A 22,385-nucleotide genomic window follows, 5' to 3' on the forward strand; every position below is an offset into this window, starting at 1 on the left:
AAGCTGGCACTTTATTCAGAACAAAATCAACACCCTCATTACTGACATTGCTCGACTACACCAAGGTTGTTCCACTTGAAAGGCTCTGTCAAGGACCAGGCTACACATCGGAGGCAGGAACTGAATTTATAAACTCATCACTGTTTATTTCTATATTTTAATCCGTGCATCTTTCCTTTTTGATTTACTGCTGTTACTTTGTCTTCCTGCAGTCTTGCCGCCCCTGATTAAATCTCTGTGAAGGCCATCAGTCGGTCCAAAATAGGTCAAGGAAAAGGCAGCTTGTTTTCTCGTCTTCAAAGGAAGTAGCTGCGTGGGCTGCTCTTTATTTACAGAAAATCTATCTATTTATCATCAAGAACCTTATAGATTAGCACTCCCACACATATCATAACCTAGAAGGAGCTTAGTTAGATAAATACCCTGAAATCAAATTCCATAAATGCCTTCATGTGCTTTAATTAAGGGTAGGAAAATAATGGGACGCACTTAAAGAGTAAGTTAAGTTTGTTGACTGATGTTTGTGGTTAAGCTTGAGTATGCTGAAGAAATGTTAATTTGCTGAAAAACTTTCATAAATTACCTTTTCACCATGAGGAAGACGAGGCTATGACAAGCTAAAAATAGATCTGTAATAACCAAACTCTGACTATAAGTTTGCTTAGTTCCTGTTACAGTCATTCGGATAATGTTAGTGCTCGTCTGTTGTATGTTGAAAATCCATGGTATTTCTACACTGTGAGCATTATCTGTCAGTCAGTCAGAAATGTGAGAGAAAGATGAGCATCAGTGTCTTTGTCTGGGTGCGGGACAGACAGCATGAGCTGTTAGGTTGGCTTAATCTCCTCTGTATGTTTTGAGGGTAGTATTTGCATCAAACTAAACAAAAATGTGGTCAGCTTATCTTTGATTAGAAAGAACAGTGGCTGCAGCTTCCAGTAGCAAGTAGATCCATAGCATTAACTGCAGCTGTAAGGTCATCATCCTCATTCTTTTTCAAAAATCTGTGTTAAATGCTCCTGAACTTCATAGTAAATTCTGTTAGAAATAGTCTTAATGTGAAAGAGGTGAAACTGGCAAGTTTAAAGCTTGCTAGCAAATTGATTTGTTCATGGATGGCTCAAAAAAATGGCTACCAGGAAGTGTTAATTTTGGAAGCTATTTCAAATAAAGTCTTTAGATTAAAACATTCTTCAGTTTTTGCCTTATTTTAGCCAATTTACCCTTTTAAAAGACAAACATTTTAGTCCTCTTTAGTTAATAAAAAGCCCTTACATTTTAGTTTTTACTTTCAGATAGTTTTTTTTAAAGCTAATTTGATCAGACAAATTGTAAAATTAATGTAAATGTAAAACCACTCATATTAACACATAGCTTACTTGTGCATATTAATAGAATAGTCTTGGTCTCATCTTTCTGATGGATTAAGGTGTTCGAATTTCACACAGAGAAAAGGAAAGTTCAGGATTTGGTGGGAAACTTAAACAAAAAGTTGTTTGGATGACACATATGTTTGTTTTTCAGCTATATTAAACAGTTAAATGAGTTCCAACATAAACATTGCTGGGTGCTGATTTGGCTCAGCTGGTAGAGCAGGCTTATTGCAGGTGAATAATGTCTTAATAGTTTAGTTAATAGGATAGTTTGATATTCATGATCAGGATTTGAATGTTTTAGTATAAGTGAGGTTCCATAGGTACAGATAAACTAGCTAAAACTTGGGAAAGTTATCAGGAAAAATGGCAAAAAAGTTATTTTCTACACCGACTCTATCTTGAGAAAAAGTCTAGACAGCTGTGTTCAAAATACATAAAAGGAAGTTTTAAATTAGATTTCTGGGGAAGTGTAATTGAAATGTCATTTTAGCATTGGGATTTCACTAGACTTTTATATTTTTTCATTGAATTACTTTGCAGGATGATAAAGGCACACCAATCAGTCAATCAATAGGCTGATAACCATTGCCAGTCTGCTCAGGCATGACTCACCAGTCAAAGTGTGACTTGTTTGTCGTTACACAAAATAGCCAATTTTGAGACAATTTCAGACTCCAGCCAACTTTACACAAAAACAACCCACTGAAAACATTTTCAATTCAGTTCCATGTTCAGGACACAGAATTTATTTAACCAAAATACTTTATTACTTTTCTTTTTTTACTTAATACACAACACTTTCAGTGTTAATAATTGCATAAAATAAATGAAAGTACAGGAAGTTTGGCTCTTGACACTCAATTTCTGTTGATTTGTCTGAGTGAGAATAAGTTAGAAAAGTAATCTTGTGCAATTTTTACCTTTGCAGCCATTTGCTAAAATCATTTAAGTTGTTTTTTTTCCTCATTAATGTATACACAGCAGCCCATTTTGACAGAAAAACACAGAATTGTAGATATTTTTGCAACTTTTTTAAAGAACAAAAACTGAAATATCACATGGTCACAAGTTTTCAAACCCTTGCTCAGTAATGAGTAGAAGCATCCTTTTGAGCTAATACAGCCATGAGTCTTCTTGGGAATGATGAAACAAGTTTTTCACACCTGGATTTGTGGATCCTCTGCCATTCCTCCTTGCAGATCCTCTCCAGTTCTGTCAGATCGGATGGTGAATGTTGGACAGCCATTTTCAGGTCTTTCCAGAGATGCTCATTTGGGTTTAAGTCAGGGCTCCGGCTGGGCCATTCAAGAACAGTCACTGAGTTGTTTCTAAGCCACTCCTTTGTTGTTTTAGTTGTGTGCTTAGGGTCATTGTCTTGTAGGAAGGTTGACCTTCGGCACAGTCAGGTCCTGAGCACTCTGGAAAAGGTTTTTTTCCAGGATATCTCTGTACTTGGCTACATTCATCTTTCCTTCAATTGCAACCAGTCGTCCTGTTCCTGCAGCTGTTGGAATTGTATTGGGCAGGTGATGAGAGGTGCCTGGTTTTCTCAACACATACCGCTTAGAATTAGGGCCAAAAAGTTCAGTCTTGGTCTCATCAGACCAGAGAATCTTATTTCTCATAGTCTTGGAGTCCTTCATGTGTTTTTTGGCAAACTCTATGTTGGCTTTCATGTGTCTTGTGGAGAGGCTTCCATCGGGCCACTCTGCCATAAAGCCCCGATTGGTGGAGGGCTGCAGTGATGGTTGACATTCTAGAACTTTCTCCCATCTTCCCACTACATCTCTGGAGCTCAGCCACAGTGATCTTTGGGTTCTTCCTTACCTCTCTCACCAGGGCTCTTCTCCCCCGATTGCTCGGTTTGGCTGTCCCAAACTTCCTCCGTTTAAGGATTATGGAGGCCACTGTGTTCTTAGGAACCTTAAGTTCAGCAGGAATTCTTTTGTAACCTTCACCAGATCTATGCCTTGCCATGATTCTGTCTCTGAGCTTTTCAGGCAGTTCCTTCAACCTCATGATTCTCATTTGCTCTGACATGCACTGTGAGCTGTAAGGTCTTACATAGACAGGTGTGTGCCTTTCCTAATCAAGCCCAATCAATTTAATTAAACACAGCTGGACTCCAATAAAGGTGTAGAACCATCTCTAGGATGATCAGAAGAAATGGACAGCACCTGAGTTAAATATATGTGTGTCACAGCAAAGGGTCTGAATACTTATGTCCATGTGATATTTTAGTTTTTTGTTAAATGAATTTGCATAAATGTCTACAATTCTGTGTTTTTCTGTCAAACTGGGCTGCTCTGTGTACATTGATGAGGAAAACATCAACTTAAATGATTTTAGCAAATTGCTGCAAATTAACAAAGAATGAAAAAATGTAAGGGGGTCTGAAAACTTTCTGTACCCACTTTATGTGTGTAAATATTCAGAACTTTACTCTGTGACATGAATGATTAAAAGGAGAGAAAGTGTGAATATCATTGTTCTCACGTTCCAGTAGATGAAATGGTGATATAGTGCAGTGTTCCTGAAATAGGGGAACTAGTACCCCTAGGGTACTTTCGTGAACTACAGGGGGTCTTTGAGGTTCTTTTAAATGTAAATTTAAAAATGTGAGTCACACATGTTTCCTGAAATACCTTTAGTATGCTAAGTTTAATAAAACATGTAAATGTAAGTTCATAAACTCTGTTCTATATTTAGTTCTATTATTTTGAAAGTAGATGGATGTTGCAGCTGCAGTACTGTTTACTGTTCAACTATTTTCGGCTGTAGGTAGACCGTTGAATTCTGAATCATGGCAGCTGGAAAGCTGTGACGAGTTCTAAACAAATCCTGTCAATTTCAGAGATGATGTGTTGTAATGTCTGTTTGAAACCATCGTCAACCTATGAGTTTTTTTTCTGATCTTGTATAAAGTGCATTTCATTACAATATTTTTGCTTAGTACATCAAACCATGACGATAAAGGGACTTAAACCTCTTAGGATTTTATTAAACTAAGGTAGGAGGACAAACTATCAAAGGAGGTTTGGGTGGAACCCCCACTCTAGGAAAGCGTACATTTCAAAGTTAAATACAATCATGTGCACTCTGAGCATAAAAGTCAGTTTAAATCTATAAAAAGTTGTTGATTATGATGTATTTTAAGTTAAAACATCCAAAAGAAAAACATGATGACATCTGTTACATGTATCTTATATAGCTGGAAAAAATTCTCATCAAAAACTTAATTTGTCTTTTCTCCATGTTACATGTGAACACATGACATGTATTTATTCACTTAATAGTCATTCTACTGAGTTGACCTTGAATTTATCATTATATAACCATGTGTCACCTCGTTATGTCAGCTAATTAACTTAAATCTGACAGTCTGACAAATTTTTTTTTTAATCAACAGTTAAGGGAACCACATTTTTATTTATTTTTTGATGCTCAATAATGATGTGCTTTGGTCCCCCTTTGCAAGATGAATGATATAATAAAATGGTGTTGCATCACAAATCCTTCCACACTCAAAAGCAGCATCAATGAGCTAAAATTTTATTGACTTGCAAGTTTTAAAAAATGTGGAACCGGGTCTTAAACTGGGTTTGGACCCTCATCCTACATCGACATAACCTTGCAAAGCAGATGGATTAGCCCGTTTCCGTGTTTCTCACTGGCAAATCCATCTTGCAAAGCTCCCGTCTTAGCTGTTCCAGCCCAGTTAAAAAGTGACGGGACCAATCAGCACCGAGGGGCAGTGCTTTTGGCGCGGCGGAGTCGTGACATAAGCAAGCAGCAACAAAAGGCCGGTGCAATTATGGCAGGAGAGATTGGCGTGGATGCTGCTAAAGTGTCTGTTTTATCAGAACTTGACAACATTTCTTCATTAAAGGAAGAACAAAGAACAGCAGTGAGTTCTTTTCTTTTCAAAAATGACAAGTCACGTACCGACATGTCGACAGTCGCCATGGTTCACGTCATGCAGTTCTCTATGGAGTTTACTCCTTTGTAGCGGCTACGTCACATGTTTTGTTGCTCTGATTGGCCCGTAAAGATGTGACAGACAGAACGTTCCTCCAGTAACCCTCAGAGTTTTTTTTCAATGGCTCTGCCCTTTCTCGAACACTGTCTATGAGAGGTTTAACAGATGGACGCGTGACACAAATCCCTCTGGCGTGCCAAGTTAACAGAGATTATGATGGGATGGCTTTCTGATTTGTTGGCAACTTTGGTGCATATTATAAAATGTCAATTTACCAGGTTAGCCACTTCAAACGTGACAACGTTTGAATGCAGTTTACTAATTTTAGTTCCTGCTGACTGAACATGCAAGTTGTGGAGGAGGAAAAAAAGGACATGACTAAATGGGGTGACAGACACTTTGCTAAGTCAGCAGTAACATTATGCAAAAGACATTTACAGGTGCATCTAAAAACACATTAGAAAATTATGAAAATTTTTAATTTAAGAAGTGAAAATTCCATGTGTTCTAGGTCCAGTTCTTTTTCCCCTTGGCCCATGTGAGACGCTTATAAAGTTGTCTGAGGTTCAGGATTGGCTCAACACTTGTAGTCCAATTTTTGGTCTGTTTGTGGGGGCTTTTGACCCAATGACTCCAGGTAAATCAGAACATTTGTCACTATGATTTTTTTTTTTTACCATAAAGGAGCAGCCCTAGTACCAAGCATGCAGGGGAATCTCTTCTGAAAACAGTCCAAAGAGAGTCCAATGTGGAAAAAGTTAAAGAATGACTTTTATAGAGAGTTTTAGCACTGTTTAAAATTCATACTCACAGTATTTCAGCCATCAGGGAAAGATTTAGGCCGCCAGTCCAGTTGGAAAGTCTCCAAACTGCCCGAACGTCAACCGTGACAGCAAATTAGAAATTTCCCACCTTTTAATTACCAGAGTATCAACTCTAACAAGCCCCCACCTCGCCTTTCCTCATCTCACACACTCTCAGTCACTCCGGCATTCATCAGAGCAGGTCAGGAGCTGTAGACACGACCAAGGCCCGGCTTTGTTAATTGGCTGCTTAACAAGGCCTGGGGAGTGTGTCACCACGGCCCCCGTGATGGCCCCAGGGCTACGTGGCAGCACCGCTTGTAGCCGCCGGGCCTCGTGCTCCCCCCTCTCTAGCAGCACTAATTAAAACATGCATGGCTCCCTCCTCTCTCATGTGGTGGCACGGGGTTAATGTGTGTACACCAGTCTCTCTGCCTCTCCCTCGACCGGCCGCCTTGATAAGCCTCCACTAATGATTCTGTAGATTGGCTCTCTGACTGACGGGCTCATTTGCTGACCTGTTTTCTCTTTCATTCTCACTGTCAGTGTCACACTCTGGAGCTGACTCGAACACTCACAAGTCATCCACAAAGTCCTCCTCCTCCTCTCGTCTCTCACTTCGTTGCTCTCAAACTTTCCCGTCTAATTCACGAGGGTCAGAATGGGCCTGTCAGTGTTTGTCCGAATGGGACTGTGTCAACATGTCGAAATGGGCTTCGATTTTGACTGTCCGGTCCAGATGTGAATCTCCCTCCTCTCTGTCATTCCCCCTCACAGTGCCAGCGATTGGGTTTTTGATTATTTCATCTCTCTGTTGCAGAGCGCCACTTAATAAATAATGACTGGCTGATTGATTTCTCCCTCCCTGTTCGTTCTATCAACCTCTCTCCTCTCCTCTCCCACAATCTCTTCATCACACTTTCTCTCTCTGAAAAAAAGACACTCTCCCATTTCTCTTCTTCCACACGATTCTTATTCTCTATCTTTTCCCATTTCTTCGATATTTTCTCTGTATGCTGAGCTTCTCGTCTTGCCCTTTTTACCAATTCCCTCTGTCCTCCACAGCATGCCATGATGCTGCCAGTCCTCACTCATCATATCCGGTACCACATGTGTCTGAAGCACCTGGACAAGCTCATTGGCTATGTCTTCACGGAGCGCTGCCTCCTTCAGGTAAGAAACAGTCATGACAGCTGATTACTTAGTGAGTAATGTGACTCAGTGCACCCAGTCCAAGCTGCATTCATTAACCCTTAAAATTTTTGCAGTACAAAGTTTTCTGTTTTCTACAGGTTCCTCCCATATCTCTGGATCTTTGCTGAGATGTTTCTACACCTTGATTGGAGTCCACCTGTGGTAAATTAAACTGGTTGGACATGATTTGGAAAGGCACACACCTCTCTATAGAAGACCATGAGGTCAAGGGAACTTCCTGCAGAGCTCCAAGACAGGATTGTTGACAGGCACAGATCTGGGGAAAGCTACAAACAAGTTATGTTCCTACGAAGGTTTCCAAGAGCAGAGTGACCTCCATAATTCTCAAATCAAAGACGTTTGGCACAACTCAGCCTCTTCCAAGAGCTGGTCATTCAGCCAAACTGAGCACTCAGGAGAAAAGGGCCTTAGTAAGAGAGGTGACCAAGAACCTGATGGCCACTCTGACTGAGCTCCAGAGATCCTATGTGGAGAGGGAGCAATGTTGCAGAAAGACAAGTATCACTTCAGCCCTTCACTGATCTGGGCTTTTTCGCCGAGTGGGTAGACAGAAGCCTCTCCTCAGTGCAAAACATATGAAAGCCAACTTGAAGTTTGCAAAAACCTCCATATGTAAACTAAGCAGGCTCTCATGTGCTTTCCACATGATTGCTCAGTTTGGACAGGTGATCAGCTTTTGAAAGAGTCCTGGTTGTACCAAATGTCTTTGATTGTGCTTCTTCAGTGCAACAGAAGTCTTTTGTAGCCTTCCCCAGATCTGTGCCTTGCTACAATCCTGTCTCTGAACTCTGCAGGCAGTTCCTTTGACCTCATGGCTTGGTTTTTGCTCTGATATTGTCAGCTGTGAGGCCTTCTATAAAGAGGTGTTTGCCTTTCCAAACCATGTCCAATCAATCACAGGTGGACTCCAATCAAGGTATAGAAACATCTCAGCAATGATGAAGAGAAATGTGAGGAACTGGAGCTGAATTTAAAGTTCTGTTTTTGATCATTTTACTAAAATTTCTAGAATTCTGTTTTCACTTTGTCATGATGGGGTATTGAGTGTTGATTAATAAGAATAACTTTTTTCTTTTTGACTGTGGCATCAGGCTGCAACATAAAAATGAAAAAAAGTGACAGGGGTCTGAATACTTTCTGAATGCACTGTAGATGTTAATGATCACAGTGGTCATCTAAGAGTCACTGACCTCCTTTAGGACACAGTGAAAGTACCAATCAGGAACGTTCAGCGCTGCAGCCTTGATGCCTTATAGTTCCTGGGCCTTTGGAAAGTACTACCTCCTGAGCAAGGACTTTCCAGAGGGTAGATTTTGTAACTCCAAAAGTAAATTCTACCCAGATTCTTGTGGTCAAAAAGCACAGAGTTTCTCAAAAAGTCCCTAGTTTTTTGGGAAAGTTCCTGCGGTTGGCTTCATATGCTTAAAGTCAAATTAAAATATGTTTGAATAAGTCATGGCCCCTGTATATAAGGTCCCATCCACACGGAGACGAATTCTGGAGTACATGCAAAGTTTTTTTTTATCGTATCAGCGTTTCATCCACACAGAAACAGCGTTTTGGGAGACCATAAATGCTACTTTTTGAAACAGGGTCCCAGAGTGTACAAATCTGTAAACGCTTACCATTTTGTCTCTGTGTGGACAGCCAACCACATCTTTCTTGAAACCATTACATCATACATAGCTTAGCCCAATTACGCATGCGTGAATCAAACCAAAAATTAATGGCTAACTAGAGGGCTGTGTTTGTGCTGAAGACGCTACTGAGTTTATTATGGCTTTAACAGCAAAATCTGATGCTCTTTTACCTCCATCGAGAACAGCATACGCCAGTCAGTCTTAAATTCACCGCGGAGAACAAGCAGAAGGGCAACCAGGAGAAAGTTTGAGGCAGTTTTTTGTAATCTTCTCCTTTATTTTGGTGCATTTCTGTGGCAGCGTTAAAGGGCCACTTACAGGCTTGGCATATATACTGCAGTCTTTTAAGTTGTTTTTCAGTGCTTATGCAGACATTTCCTGAAACAATCCCGTGTTTACGGAAAACTTTTTCAAAATGAATGGAAATTTATCATTTTTGTCTCCGTGTGAACAAGGCCTAAGATACAATCTGTTTTTGGGAACTGTGAAGAGGAAAAACAGTTTATATCGTTCAATGTAGCTGTGTCATTTTCATCTTTTCACCCATAAGAAGTTTCTGCAACCTACTAGCTAAAGTATGACAGTTTAGCTCTCAGCCTGTGATGATTGTTGTGAAATGCACTCACAGGTTGCCTGTCTCTTGATGTCTTTAATTGCAGATTTTTTATTTCAAAAACCAATTCTCCATAAGATTTTTCTTTTTATCTAGTGGTATTTAACAAGGGAGAAAAGCAGTTAAAAAGTGGCCCCAAATGTGGCTGGTCTGGTCTGCTGCTATTTATTCCAGCACGTTTGAGCAGTGAAGCTGCCACTTGCTATACAGAGTGAATGGGTTGAACTTTCAATCATGTAAAATCATGTTCAGCGTGACAGTGGCAGCTGCCTGCACTTGAAGTAATGATTTGGTGTATCACCACTTTATACTATTATATTTTAGATGAAAAATTGGTATTTAAAGTGTGGCTAACACAGCCAATCTAATGGTTATGATCATTTCTTTTAAAACAAACTCAGATTGCAGGCAAACATCATGTTCTTAGATGTTATAAAGTCATCAAATAGCACATAAGGTAGTAACTTGAGAGACTAAAGTCTTTGCTTTGAGCTGCCGAAAAAGAATAAGGTCCATAGCTATTAAAGTTATTTTTTTGGATCATTTTAAATTGGATCATGTAAAAATCCCCCTGCTCCCTTTTCAAGTCCATTTTTTAAAGGTTAAAGGCTGGCACAGTTGATAACTACCAAGATAGATAAGGGTAGGCAAATCCCTGCGGTTCTATTAGGAGGCCAGTTAGATAGCCCGATAAGAAAGTCAACATATTTTTGTGGAGGGGCTTCTTGTGCACAGAGATCCTGGAAGGCAGCCTTTGCCTCATTATTGTGCCCATTCCACCTCTGCAGGGAGAGTTCAAGGTAGAATCAGGGGCTCAGAAGTCATCTGAGGTAACCCACACACCGGCCTGAGTCACATCTCTGCAGCGAGCAGCCTGGGTCTACTGTGAGACACTGTGACAGTAGTCAGGACAACAACAGCCTCCTCTGTAATGCCTCCTCTCCCCCCTCTGTCAGGTCTGCAGCCTCAAGCTGTGTGCGCTCAGAGTGAGCCTCCAGCAATATTGAAGAGCTGTCATAACCTGATACATTAGAAATCAATGTGATGTAGCCTATTCATAGTTAAAGAGGGGAAGGATGCATTAATATTCGCTCAAGGCTCTGTGTGTGTTCCTTCAGCGTGCATGATGGCTCAGTGCTCCGAGCGTGTTTATGTGCGGGGGATTTGCCCATATCGATCCATGATCGGCCTTTTTGTCGTTTGCATAATGACGACCTGTCATTATGAGCGCTTAAAAGGAAACACTGACCTGCTGCGAGGCCGGCCGTCACCTGACAGACTGAGGCCCTTTCATCGTCCATTTGAGCTTGACACGCGCATCTCTCAGGGAGAAGTTAATGGATGTGTCCGTCCCTTCATCCTCCACACAAACAAAAACAAAACAATCATTTTGATCATAACAGCTCTCATAAAGGTCTCTGCAGTGTGAGTTGCCTGTCTCTCTGCATCACAATTCTGTCCACTGACGTGTTAACGCCATGACATTGCTCTGCGTGGTTGTGTGTTTGGACAAAGTCAGGGTTGTCAGCAGTTCACCACTAGCGGGACTGAAAATGACCCAAGTAGGGAGCCATCATTGCTGAGCTTACAACACTTTCCTCATCTCCTGCCCACATCAGCGGCCCACGTCCCACAGCACACACTCTCTCTGCCCAAATGGGTTTGGACAGAGCGGCTGCAGCAGTGCAATGGTGCTTGTTCAAACAGCCCTGGTTTCAGATCTGCCATCACCTCCCATTTCGCCTCCACTCTGATGGGACGATCACATTTAATGAGTTGAATGATTTCCAGAGGCAGTCTATCCATTTTTCAAGTGAGGGAATCTGGAACCACTCTGTGATTGCATTATAGATGAATTGTGCTTCGATACAACGTGTATGTGCTTTGAATTCATTTCTCTACAGCTCTTTGTAAATGTATGGGTGTTTTTAATTAGGACTGTTTAATAAAGACATTTCCAAACCACAATATTGGTGTTAGAATAGCCTAGATCATGTGCCCGAGGCTTAAAATCGAGATCTGAAAACCCCCTTTGGCAACAAATATCTGACTTGTGTTAGAATTTCGGTGCTTGTGTTGGAGGCAGTGGTAAAGCCACACAAAAGTAGCGGGATTATCTAGAGAGAGGCAATGGGTATTTTAAGCATACTGATCATTTGGATCAATGGGTAATGTTTTACAGATGGTTTGACACGTTCCTATCAATGTTTTGATGTTCTGATCACTTTTATAGTCCTTTTTAACTCACATAAATCAAAGCTGACGTCCTCTATGAAGTGGCAGGTGGCGGCTGATTAAGCTCAGGCTGAAAGGAAGTAGCATGGAGCTGCCATGATAAAGGCCCACAATCCTCTCTGGTGGGGAAGTGGGGAATTAGAACAGCACCGACCTCAGACAGGTGACAAATTAAAGGATGAACCAAAATAAATCTTTTAACAAGGCTTCAGGCCACCTTGTGATACCGGTGACTTGGCAATGCTTCTAGGAGTAACGGAGCTATATTTGATGGAAGACCACTGATTTAAATAGCTTTCCATCATTTAGTGTTGGATGATAGTTATGTTGAGGGTTCTACAACAGAACAGTTTAAAACTTCACATAAATATTGAAGTGACTTTGGAAGCTGAAGCCTCTGATTCACGTCTTATTCTAATGCCACAGAGGGATCCAGTGAAAACAGAGTTGCTTTTCATTTTCAAAATGTCCTGCATTCAGACAACAAAGTTTTGATTATAACTGTTGTGCACACAAGAAAAGCAATTTTTTTGTATACATTCCTGAATAGGAAAGACTTCCTAATGCAACAGCTTGCACATGTTGCGTATACTACAGAGCACTGAAGTGTTAGCATAAAAAAACAGCTAATGAATGAAAGTTGGCGTGAATGGATGATGAGGTGGGATTGCACCTCCAGCTGACCCTAATGAAGTATATTTCAAGAAAATGTCTACTGAGATTGAACAGGTTTCACTGTTGTTGTTAAAGCACATCTTCTTGCACATGGCTATGGACTGGAACCATGGCACACCTGAGAGAAAAGCCTTATTACCAGTTGATGTGAGGATGTAACCTGACATGTCAAATTCTCCTTCACATATCCATTCTACAGGATGTAGTTCACATCCATTTGGAAAACCTCCCATAAACAGTGTTTGGGAAGGGCAGGGCTTTTCCATTCATTCTCGGAAGGCGCTTGGATGTACGTTCTGTTTGTCACATTCATTATGAGCTGATTGAGACAGAGTTACTTAAGCTTGGCAGGGTGGCTTGTAGGTGGATAAAACTCATGCTGAGACCGGTTGAGAGAAGTGCAAAATCATCTTATCCTCCAAGAAAAGCTTTCAGTGTGGTTCTTTGCTCTTCTTTTTATAAAGAAATGCTGTCCAGTTCTGCTAGAGCTGCTGCTGCACAATAGCTACATCCAAGCTAATTGCTGCACCATTACTACCGGCTTCAAAAACAACTAAACCTGGCCTGTAGATAGATACTGCCTCATTGATGCTGATTCATTAGGTTTATTCTCAAACCTGGCACAGTTGTCTCAGATTGAAGCTTTGCAGGATGGATCTGCGAGATGGAACAGGCAAAACCATCTGCTTTGCAGGATGGAAACTGTGCCATTTTCTAAAGTTTCCACTCTGGAACCTGTTCTCAAAACGGTCTGGTCTCAGGCACTCATAATGCAACCTGTTTGCATACAGACAACCAAAACCCAAAAGAAGGTGACTGTTTTGGGCCAAAATGGTTGTCATATTGAGGTCTTTGCACACTGGATCTGTTATTTTTAGATATGTATTTTCAGACAGTCTGACCTATTGTATTGTCTATTGTGCCAAGTTGGAAAGATAGCACATCTTTTCAAATCAGTCTCTTTTGGTCATGGCTTTAATTATAAAATGTTGGCCTTTATCTAATATACTCCATGGGTGATATCCACATAGCACATTGGCAAAGCATGGATTCTGAAGTGAGGCCGCTGCTCTAAACAGTTTTTCACCCATGTTAGTGATTTGGGAAGATGCTGAAAAAAATGCAAAAAAATGGAATGTGTTACAAGAAAAAGATCAGAGTCTGTGTGCAAACAGGATTTATACAACATAGGATTCTTTATCTTTTTTTGCAGTTTTGGACAAAAACAGGCACAGAGGGCAAAGGTTTTAATCATTGTCTTGTCCATCAAAGCTTTCAGTGAATCCTGATGCTATTTGGATGGAAATTTTCACTTTCAAAAGTGAAAACCTTAACAAGGACAACTACAGTATCATCATGGGATAAGGTGATCACTCAAAATAATTTTGTTCTGCAAATATCTGTACCAAAAATACTTCCCACTAGCCCTGCATGATATAAGAAAAGTTTGGCATCTGTGATAAATTATTCAGTATTGCAGTGATGATATCAAATGCATTGACAAGCAAAACTAATTCTGGCTATAACACAGTTTTTCACTCAAATGCTGTTTCTTGTTTTTTTTTTTTTTTTTTTCCCTTTACATTATTTTCTTCATAATGTTTCTCCTGTATGCAAATGAAATTTAAAAAGGATTTCTCAGCACTAAATGTGTTGGTCAGTAGCCAGGAATTGTGGCACAGAGCATCCTGCGTCCTTTGGAAGAAATGGTCCTCCATGGTAGCTGGAGATGAATTAGATAGACTCTATGTAAACCTACAGTCTCACTAGACATTTCCTCTCCCGGAACCCACAAGGGAAAGGAAAAATGGCAGACCAAGAACACATGGCATCATGACCTATCTAAGGATAGCTAATGGCTAGCTTCTTCAGCATCAAAAAGTCTGAAAGACTGACCATTGAACCCCAGGCCTTCATCTCAGAAGTAAAGCATACACATGATGGGTAGCACTTTAATTTTAAAGTAATAATTGATAATAATCAAGTAATAACTTGACCATTTATAAAAGTAATACTCCACTAATACTGGCATGGTAATAAAGTATCAATTATCAAGTAATTCCTCATAATAATGTGGAAATTCTTTGGCAATTAGGTGGTATTTTACCCTAACCCTTGAACCCTAACCCTGTTAAAATTGGAGGAATTCCCTGGCATTAAGGTGGTGTTTTACCATAACCCTAACTGTCCAAGTCCAACCGTTGTGCTATTGGGGCAATTCTGTGGCAATAAGGAGGAATTTTATCCTGACATTAGCCCTTTAAACCTAACCCTCATAATATTGTAGCAATTCTTTGTCACTAAGTTGGTATTTTACCGGAACCCTCTAACCCTAACCTTGTAATTTTTGGGCAGTTCTCTGAAAATTAGGTGTTTTTTTTTTTTTAACCCTAACTCTATTACCCTAACCCTCTTAAGATTGTGGAAATTCCCTAGCAAATAGTTGGTTTTTAAACCTAACCCTAATCCCCTTGCCCTAACCCATGTAATATTCTGGCTTTTCTCTAGCAATTAGGTGCTATTTTACAGTAACTCTCTAACCCTAACCCTAGTCTTCATTATAATGTGGCAGTCCTCTGGCAGTAAGGGACATTGTACCAAGTAATTTCTTAGAAATAGGACAATGTATTATTTTTAAATAAGTTGCTTGATAATTCCAAAGTAATTTCGTAATTTTACCCACTAAAATGTATTGAGTCCTTCCTGAATAAATTTCAAGTAGTTTTTTGTGTTAGGGTTAGGGTTATCAAGTGCCACCTAATTACCAGAGAATTGCTACAATATTACAAGGAATTATTTGATATTTAATGCATTATTGGAAGGTAAAAACATCCATGATATTACTGTATTTTCGAGTTATTTCTTGGTGAAATACCAGCTTATTACAAGATGATTACCACCTCCTTCTTGGACAATTACACTTATTACTTTACAATTACTAGTAATCAAGGCCGACTGAAATAAAATGTCACTATGTGATAATTTAGAAAGCATTGCTTGTTTTTGGAAACATGTTTTCTCTACTATTTAGCAAAAATAGAATTTTTGGATGTTTCTAAAAAATGTGTGCTTAGTTGTGCTTACTACATAATAGAATTACTCGATCCTCCACTTTAAAGATTGTTCATGTAAGTTTTTAAATGAGTTTGTTACTGGACCGTTAGTATGTCATTTGTACTAATGCTTGTCTTCTCAGTGGTATTTCCTGTTCAATCCGTGCGACATAAACTAGTACCAAACTAGACCAGCTGTTTCCAATATTTCCTGCAATATACTTAGGTTTATTTTCTATAAAGGTACATTTTTATTTGGTGTTTTTTGTTAAGAATTATTATGGTGCTTTTAGTGCCTTTGATGATAGAGGAGGACAGTGGATAGAATTGGAAACAGGGATTAGAGAGTTGGGCTGGGCCGAGTCACAGGTCGGGCTGCCTGCATACATGGGGTGTGCCTTAAACCACTAGGCCATCTGCCTATATTATTTGGTCATTTTTTCATGTAACTATAAAGCATATTACAAAATGGTTAGCTTTATTTTTACACTATTTGTTTGCTGATTGGTGACCTCCACCATTTGATAGACTTAAGAGCAGCGATGCATTTGCAACTACTACATAATTAAATATGGCATCATACTTAATGAATTGTTTATATTTTTGACTCAGCCATTGCCTCACCTCTTCACTTGATGTCTCCTGAATGGTTATATTTGCTCTTTTATTTAAATAAAATTTCTTCCATGATCCCTTTCTTTTCACCAACATATAAATTACATTTTTGTCACTGTTCTGACTGAGAGACCCCTACTGACAGAAATTTGTTGTAGATTTCAAGAATTATTACTAGAGAGGAAACAGATTTGGGCGGTCAGTCCTACTTTGGGAAAACCAAAGCAGCATCTCAGGGAAGGAATTTTGTTCTGGCTGTGAAGGCTAATGAGCTGTACTCCCATTAAAGGAACCAGAATTTATTTCCCTTTTTTCATATTTTCCTTAGAAGAGATGAAAGCAGATCATCTGGGAAACCAGAGGGTTGGGTGGGTCTTTATGGAATCAGTGCTTGTTTCCAGCACATTCTCTGTAATGTTTTAATGAAAGCATATCTGTGAATCAAAAATCACAAGACCATATGTCGTAAATGTATAATCAGTATGATATACTCAGAATCAAATGTTCTCGTAGCTTCTCTCGCTTGCTGCGGCACCCACAGCAGCATACCTGATATTGCAGTACAGAATGGCAATGTGATCCTGGCATGAGGCAACTGACAAAAATCCCAGCCTGAGAGCGGGAACGCTGTACTCTGAACTTCTCCCCGCCTGGATCCAGTGGTGCCATGGCCCTTTGAAGCTCCTCTTCTGAGAGTCTCTGTGTTAAACATTTAACATTTAAAACTTTGGGGGAGGGAGGCTGGAGAGTCATGTGTTCATGGCCGCCACATGTTCCTGCATCCCTGCATCCGCTAGACCTGCATAATCCCACCCACCCCCTGTTGCTTCATCCCTATTCCTCATTTTTGACCCATGCTGACAGAATGAGAGGCATCACAGAGCATCTCAATAATTTAACCGTACAAGTCCTCGGCCCCGGCGCTGATATTGCATGCTTTTGTTTGTGTGCTCTGACAAATGCTGCCGTGACTCTGTGGTCTGACTATGAGGGTTTTTATGTGCTTTTTTATTCACAGTGATGTATGCTTAGCCATGCAGTTGAGGTAAGCATCTGTTTCAGTTTGAGCTGGCCCGAATACCATTTGAAAGTCTTCAATATTTCCTGTATTTCTGAAATAAAACTTAACATTTCTAGTCATTCAGGTGATGATTAATACTATTTTCTGGAAAATGGCTGTGCACTTACCATTAAAAACATCAGAGTATCTTGAAAGGGTTCCTTTTTTTCATAATTTTATTCAGAGAGGGACATTTTCACATAGACTTAGATTTAAAATAAACTATTTCTTGTTTGAATGTAAATGATTGTGGTCTACAGCTCATGAAAATCAGATATCCAGTATCTCAAAACATTAGAATAAAACACAAGACTAATCAAGAAAGGATATATGATTCAGAAATGTCGACTTTCTGGGAAATAATGTTAATTTTTGCACTCAGTACTTGGTAGGGGCACCTTTGGCATTAATCTCTGCATTATTGCAGCATGGCATGGTGGCAATCAGCCCATGGCACTGCTGAGATGTTCAGGTTACTTTTCTAGTGGTGCAATACTCATTGTGTGTTTGGGTCTCTCATCTTCCTCTTGACAATACTCAATTGGTTCTTTATAGGGTTCAGGCAGGGTAAGTTGGCCAGTCAATCATGCACAGTAATACCATTGTCAGCGAACCAGTTTCTGGTAATTTGACTTCACTGTAAAAAGCACACCATCTAATGATCTGGCACCCAAAACCATCACTGACTGTCGAAACTTCACAATGGACTTTAAGCAGCTTAGATTCTTGGAGTCCACTGAATCCAAGTCGAAGAAGTCAATATGCATGAAGTCCCGTGGGAAGTTTCTAGAGTAAGTGGTGATACTTGGGTAACAACAGTGTCACAGGCTGAGTGCCTCCATGCCACTCCACTCTGATACAGTAATTTGTTCGAGAGGAGCCACGTCCATGTATGGAGTGCATATATTAATATAATCCTTAATGAAAATTTACACCCTATGTAAAACAAAAATGATCTCTAAAATTTATTGTGTTAAAAATGTTGCAGTTTGGACTTTAGCTGGATAGAAATGAAAGTGATATACTATAGGAACAAAATGAGCTGCTCTGGGTCTTCTGATGTTTTAAATACACTTGTATGAATGCCAAGTCTTTATTTACCAAAAGATTGAAATTTCTTTTTGGTAAAACCACATCCAGCCTTCATCAGAACTGCAATCCACAGCTGAAATCGTTTAAAGATTCATGTAAAGAGGTTAAAAGAAATCCAACTTTATACCTGTCATGAACCTTTTTCTTTACAATGCCAAACTTTAATTATACCTCTCATGGTCATAGAATTATGTTCTCTCATTCTTAAAGGGATTTCAAAGGATGTTGAGAGGCATCTCTCCATCTGTTTATTGAGACTGATGCCATGTAATTGCTATGTTTACTTCCTATTATTCTCAGTAACACTGGAGCAGTGATGGGGGGACAGGATGTTTGCAGTTAGATGACCTCGCTAGATGTTTATAACTGAAAAGGTCTAAAGGTTACCATGATTACTGAGACTTTGTTCAGCTTTATTCATCGTGTCCTTGCTCTTAACAATCCGATGCAGTTTGTTGGAGAAAACATAAACAGCCCCAAAAGACCAATCACAATCCAGAACTCACAGGAAGCCATTATAGTACAGAGCTAGGTTCAGAGTTGGACCTTCAAAGTGACCTCTGAGTTTATCTATTCATCTCCTATATGAGCCTGCCCACTGTGATTGGGTGAAAGTTAAGTGAGTAAGCAAAACTTTTTTCTTCATGCCCCTTTAATAAAAAGTTCTTTAAATAAAAGAGTGGACAAACAAGTTCAAGAGGGAAAGTTTCATAACTATTTAAGAAAACAAATCTTCTAGTCCAAACATCTTACTCAGACTCACAAAAAACACATGCAGCAACCAGGCACCTTTCATGACAACCTAGACATTAAAGAAAACCAGACTTTAGAGGTCAGCTTTAAAATCCTTTTAAACACTCAAGAGGTTCAGCTAATCTACTGCAATGCAGGAGAATGTTCCAGATTCTCAGCACTGCCACAAAAGAAAAAGCACTTCCCTTTGGTGTTTACTGTTGCAGGGGTAAAGCCAACAAGCTCAAGTAAAAATGTGATTTAACTTTCCACTCTATACTATGGAAGCCCATTTCTGCCACTTCAATGAAAAACAGATGAGATTTGAGATAGGTTATTATTTATTGAAACATGCCTTTTTAAGTAATTTAATAATAAGCATATTATTACATAAAAGCCTAAGTTGTGAATTAAAAGGCAAAATTATGAGATAAAAAGTCTTGATTATCAAACAAAACGTCAATATTATGAGACAAAAACTTGAAATTGGGATAAACATTCATAGTTATGAGATATATAAAATTATTAGCTAAAAGGTCAAAATTATGAGAATAAAAGTCATTAATATGAGAGAGAAACCTGTAAATTTAAAGATGAAAAGTAAAAATATTTGATAAAAAGTCATGGATTTTATGTTAGAAGAATTGAAATAAAGATATGGAAAGCCATACATGTGAGATATAAAGTTAAAAAGATGAAACAAAAGTCATTTTCTAAGATGAAAAGTTGAAATCATGAGATAACAAGGCCACAACAAAAATCATATTTTTAATATTAAAAGGTAAAAATTTGAGTCAGAGTCATAATTTTGAGATAAAAAGTTAGAATTATGAGATATTAAATTATGGGAAAAGAGTCATTTTTCTGAGATAAAAGGTCATTATGAGAAGAAAAGTGGAAATTATGAGTTAAAAAAAATAATTATGAGAAAGTAAGTTGTTATAATGAAATGTTAATACTATGGGATAAAAATGACAGGATAAAACGTTATTTCTCTCAGATGAAGTGTTCTAAATCTGAACTAAAAAAGTCACATTTATGAGATGAAAAGTTTAAATTTTGAGATAAATGCCTCATTGATATTGGTCTGACTTATTGTTATTAGTCTGACCTAAAAAAAATCAGAATTATGCAACAAAATATCAAAATTATGGCATAAAATGTCAGAATTGTAAGATAAAAAGCCAGAATTATCAGACAGAAACAGGAATTTATTAGATGAAAGATCAAAATGATGAGAAAAAAAAAGTCATTTCCAGATTAAAATTCATAACTATGAGTTTGTAAGACATTAGTGTCAGATGAAAACTTGAAATCAGAGCAAAAGGGTCATAAGATTAAAAGCATAATTTTGAGAGTAGAAGTTAGAATGATATGCTAGCTTATAATAATTACACGTTTAAAAAGACAGGTTTAAAAGAGAAAAGTCATAGTCATGACAAATCATTCTGAGAAAAAGTCATGTGTAGTGATTAATAAAATCAAAATTATTAGGCATAAAGTCATAATTTTGATATAAAGTCACAATAAGTAGATAAAAGGTTAAAACAAGGAAATAAATAGGTCAAATTATTAAATGAAAAGTTAAAATGATGAGACATGAAGATAAAATTGATGTAGAAAATACTAAAATAAGTTACATTTCTGAGATAATTGTTTTTAATTGTTAATTATTCGAAATTCTATCGTCCTATAATTTACTTGTCTCATAATGACTTATTATTTTGCGCTAAATCTAATAATTCTGACTAACTTTGTCATATTTTTTACTTTTTATCTCATTATTTTGACTTTATCTCAGAATTCTGTATTTGTCTCATCATTATGATTTACTATCTAATAATTTCTGTTTTTTTACCAGGACTTTTTTTCTCATTATGACCTTGACTTTGACTTTTTCTAATTTTTGACTGTCTGTCACATAAGATTGACTTACTATTTCATAATTTCAACTTTTTATTATAATTTTGACTTAACATTTATTTTTTCTCTAATTAACTTAATAGTTTTATTTTTTAATTGCTGAAATGGGCTTCTGTTCTTTACTCTCTGCCTAAATGTGAAAAACACAATATTTGAACCAAACCTGGACATTTGGTTAAGTTTGAGCTTTTCAAGATCTCTGGCCCTACTGTTGTGACAACATGCCCAGGAACTTTATTTTGATCCTTAGAATAACAGTTTAGAATTTTTTCTCTAAATGAAGTATCTTATTTGAAAACTTTTTCTAATTTAACTCCTACATATTCTGGCACTGATCTGCAGATTCAGCTAAACTCTACATTTTTAGCTGCATCATGTGCCAGCCAAGTTGCCTGGCTGGAGCTTTCACTCCCTTCTGTTTTCATACTTCTTGTCACTCTCTCTCAACTCTTGAGATAATTTTCATGTATTTAAATCTTGATTTTTAGTTTGTTTTGGGCATAGAACAGTGTTTTTGTAGACAAGTTTGACCATACTAGTTTACTAAGGGATGATACAGTACACACCACTACACCTCTGGCTTGATACATACACTTACTTTAGATTTCCCTCATGAGGAAAACTATTGCAGACTCACAATAGCAGCAGCAGAGGGCTTATTTTCATAAGTTTTATTAAAGCTGACACTTAAGTTGCTTCTCTTAATTTGATGCCCAATGCTGATGTGCTTAAAGCCTGTTGGCTAGCAATTTGATTTATTTTCCAAAACTTTTTAGGAATTGTTTGTGCACTAATGAAATGATTTATATGACATGACTCGAGATACCTATGAGACTCTATGTCAGTATTTATTATCTAAAATGTTTTTATATTTCTGAGTTCTGAAAAATGGAGAATCAGATCCTTGTGGAGCTAGGTTAGGATCTCAATCCCTAGGTAATGTAGGCCTAGTATAAACCTAGCACAAGTCTTCAATGGGGTTGAGGTCAGGACTGCTGGTAGGCCATTCCATGCTCTCCACTTTGAAGGTAGTGTCTGCTAAACCTGTGGGGGCCAGTATTGTCATCTTAGAGGATAGAGTTCATTCTTAGACTGTGGAGATATGAAATTGCCACTGGTTGCAGAATCTTACCTGAACATTTCTCTGCATTGAGATTGCTTCCAGCGATCACATGCCTCATTTTTCCACTGAGGGAGATGCCGCTCAACACGATCACACTGCCTCTGCCAAAAGATGTTAGACCAATCAGCAGTGTTCATCGCGTCTCCCCCATACTTTGACTAGACTCATTGCTGAACATAACGTTCCTCCACATGCATATGTTGCCAGTCTTCTTGGAATGCCAACTTCCTGGCCTGTCTCGGACATCCCCC

General features: G+C 38.6%; 1 protein-coding gene across 3 annotated transcripts in view; it reads left to right on the forward strand.

The window, feature by feature from the left end:
* The window catches only part of drosha (drosha ribonuclease III), a 216,738-nt gene that overhangs the window by 57,813 nt on the left and 136,540 nt on the right, over positions 1-22,385 (forward strand). For all 3 annotated transcript variants that reach the window (XM_041814120.1, XM_041814121.1, XM_041814119.1), the window contains exon 17: positions 7,224-7,331. In XM_041814120.1, the coding sequence (XP_041670054.1) occupies positions 7,224-7,331 (108 nt within the window). The remainder of the gene's footprint in view (positions 1-7,223; positions 7,332-22,385) is intronic.

This window comes from Cheilinus undulatus, linkage group 19 (assembly GCF_018320785.1).
Source record: "Cheilinus undulatus linkage group 19, ASM1832078v1, whole genome shotgun sequence".
In the NCBI taxonomy this organism is placed as follows: Eukaryota; Metazoa; Chordata; class Actinopteri; order Labriformes; family Labridae; genus Cheilinus; species Cheilinus undulatus.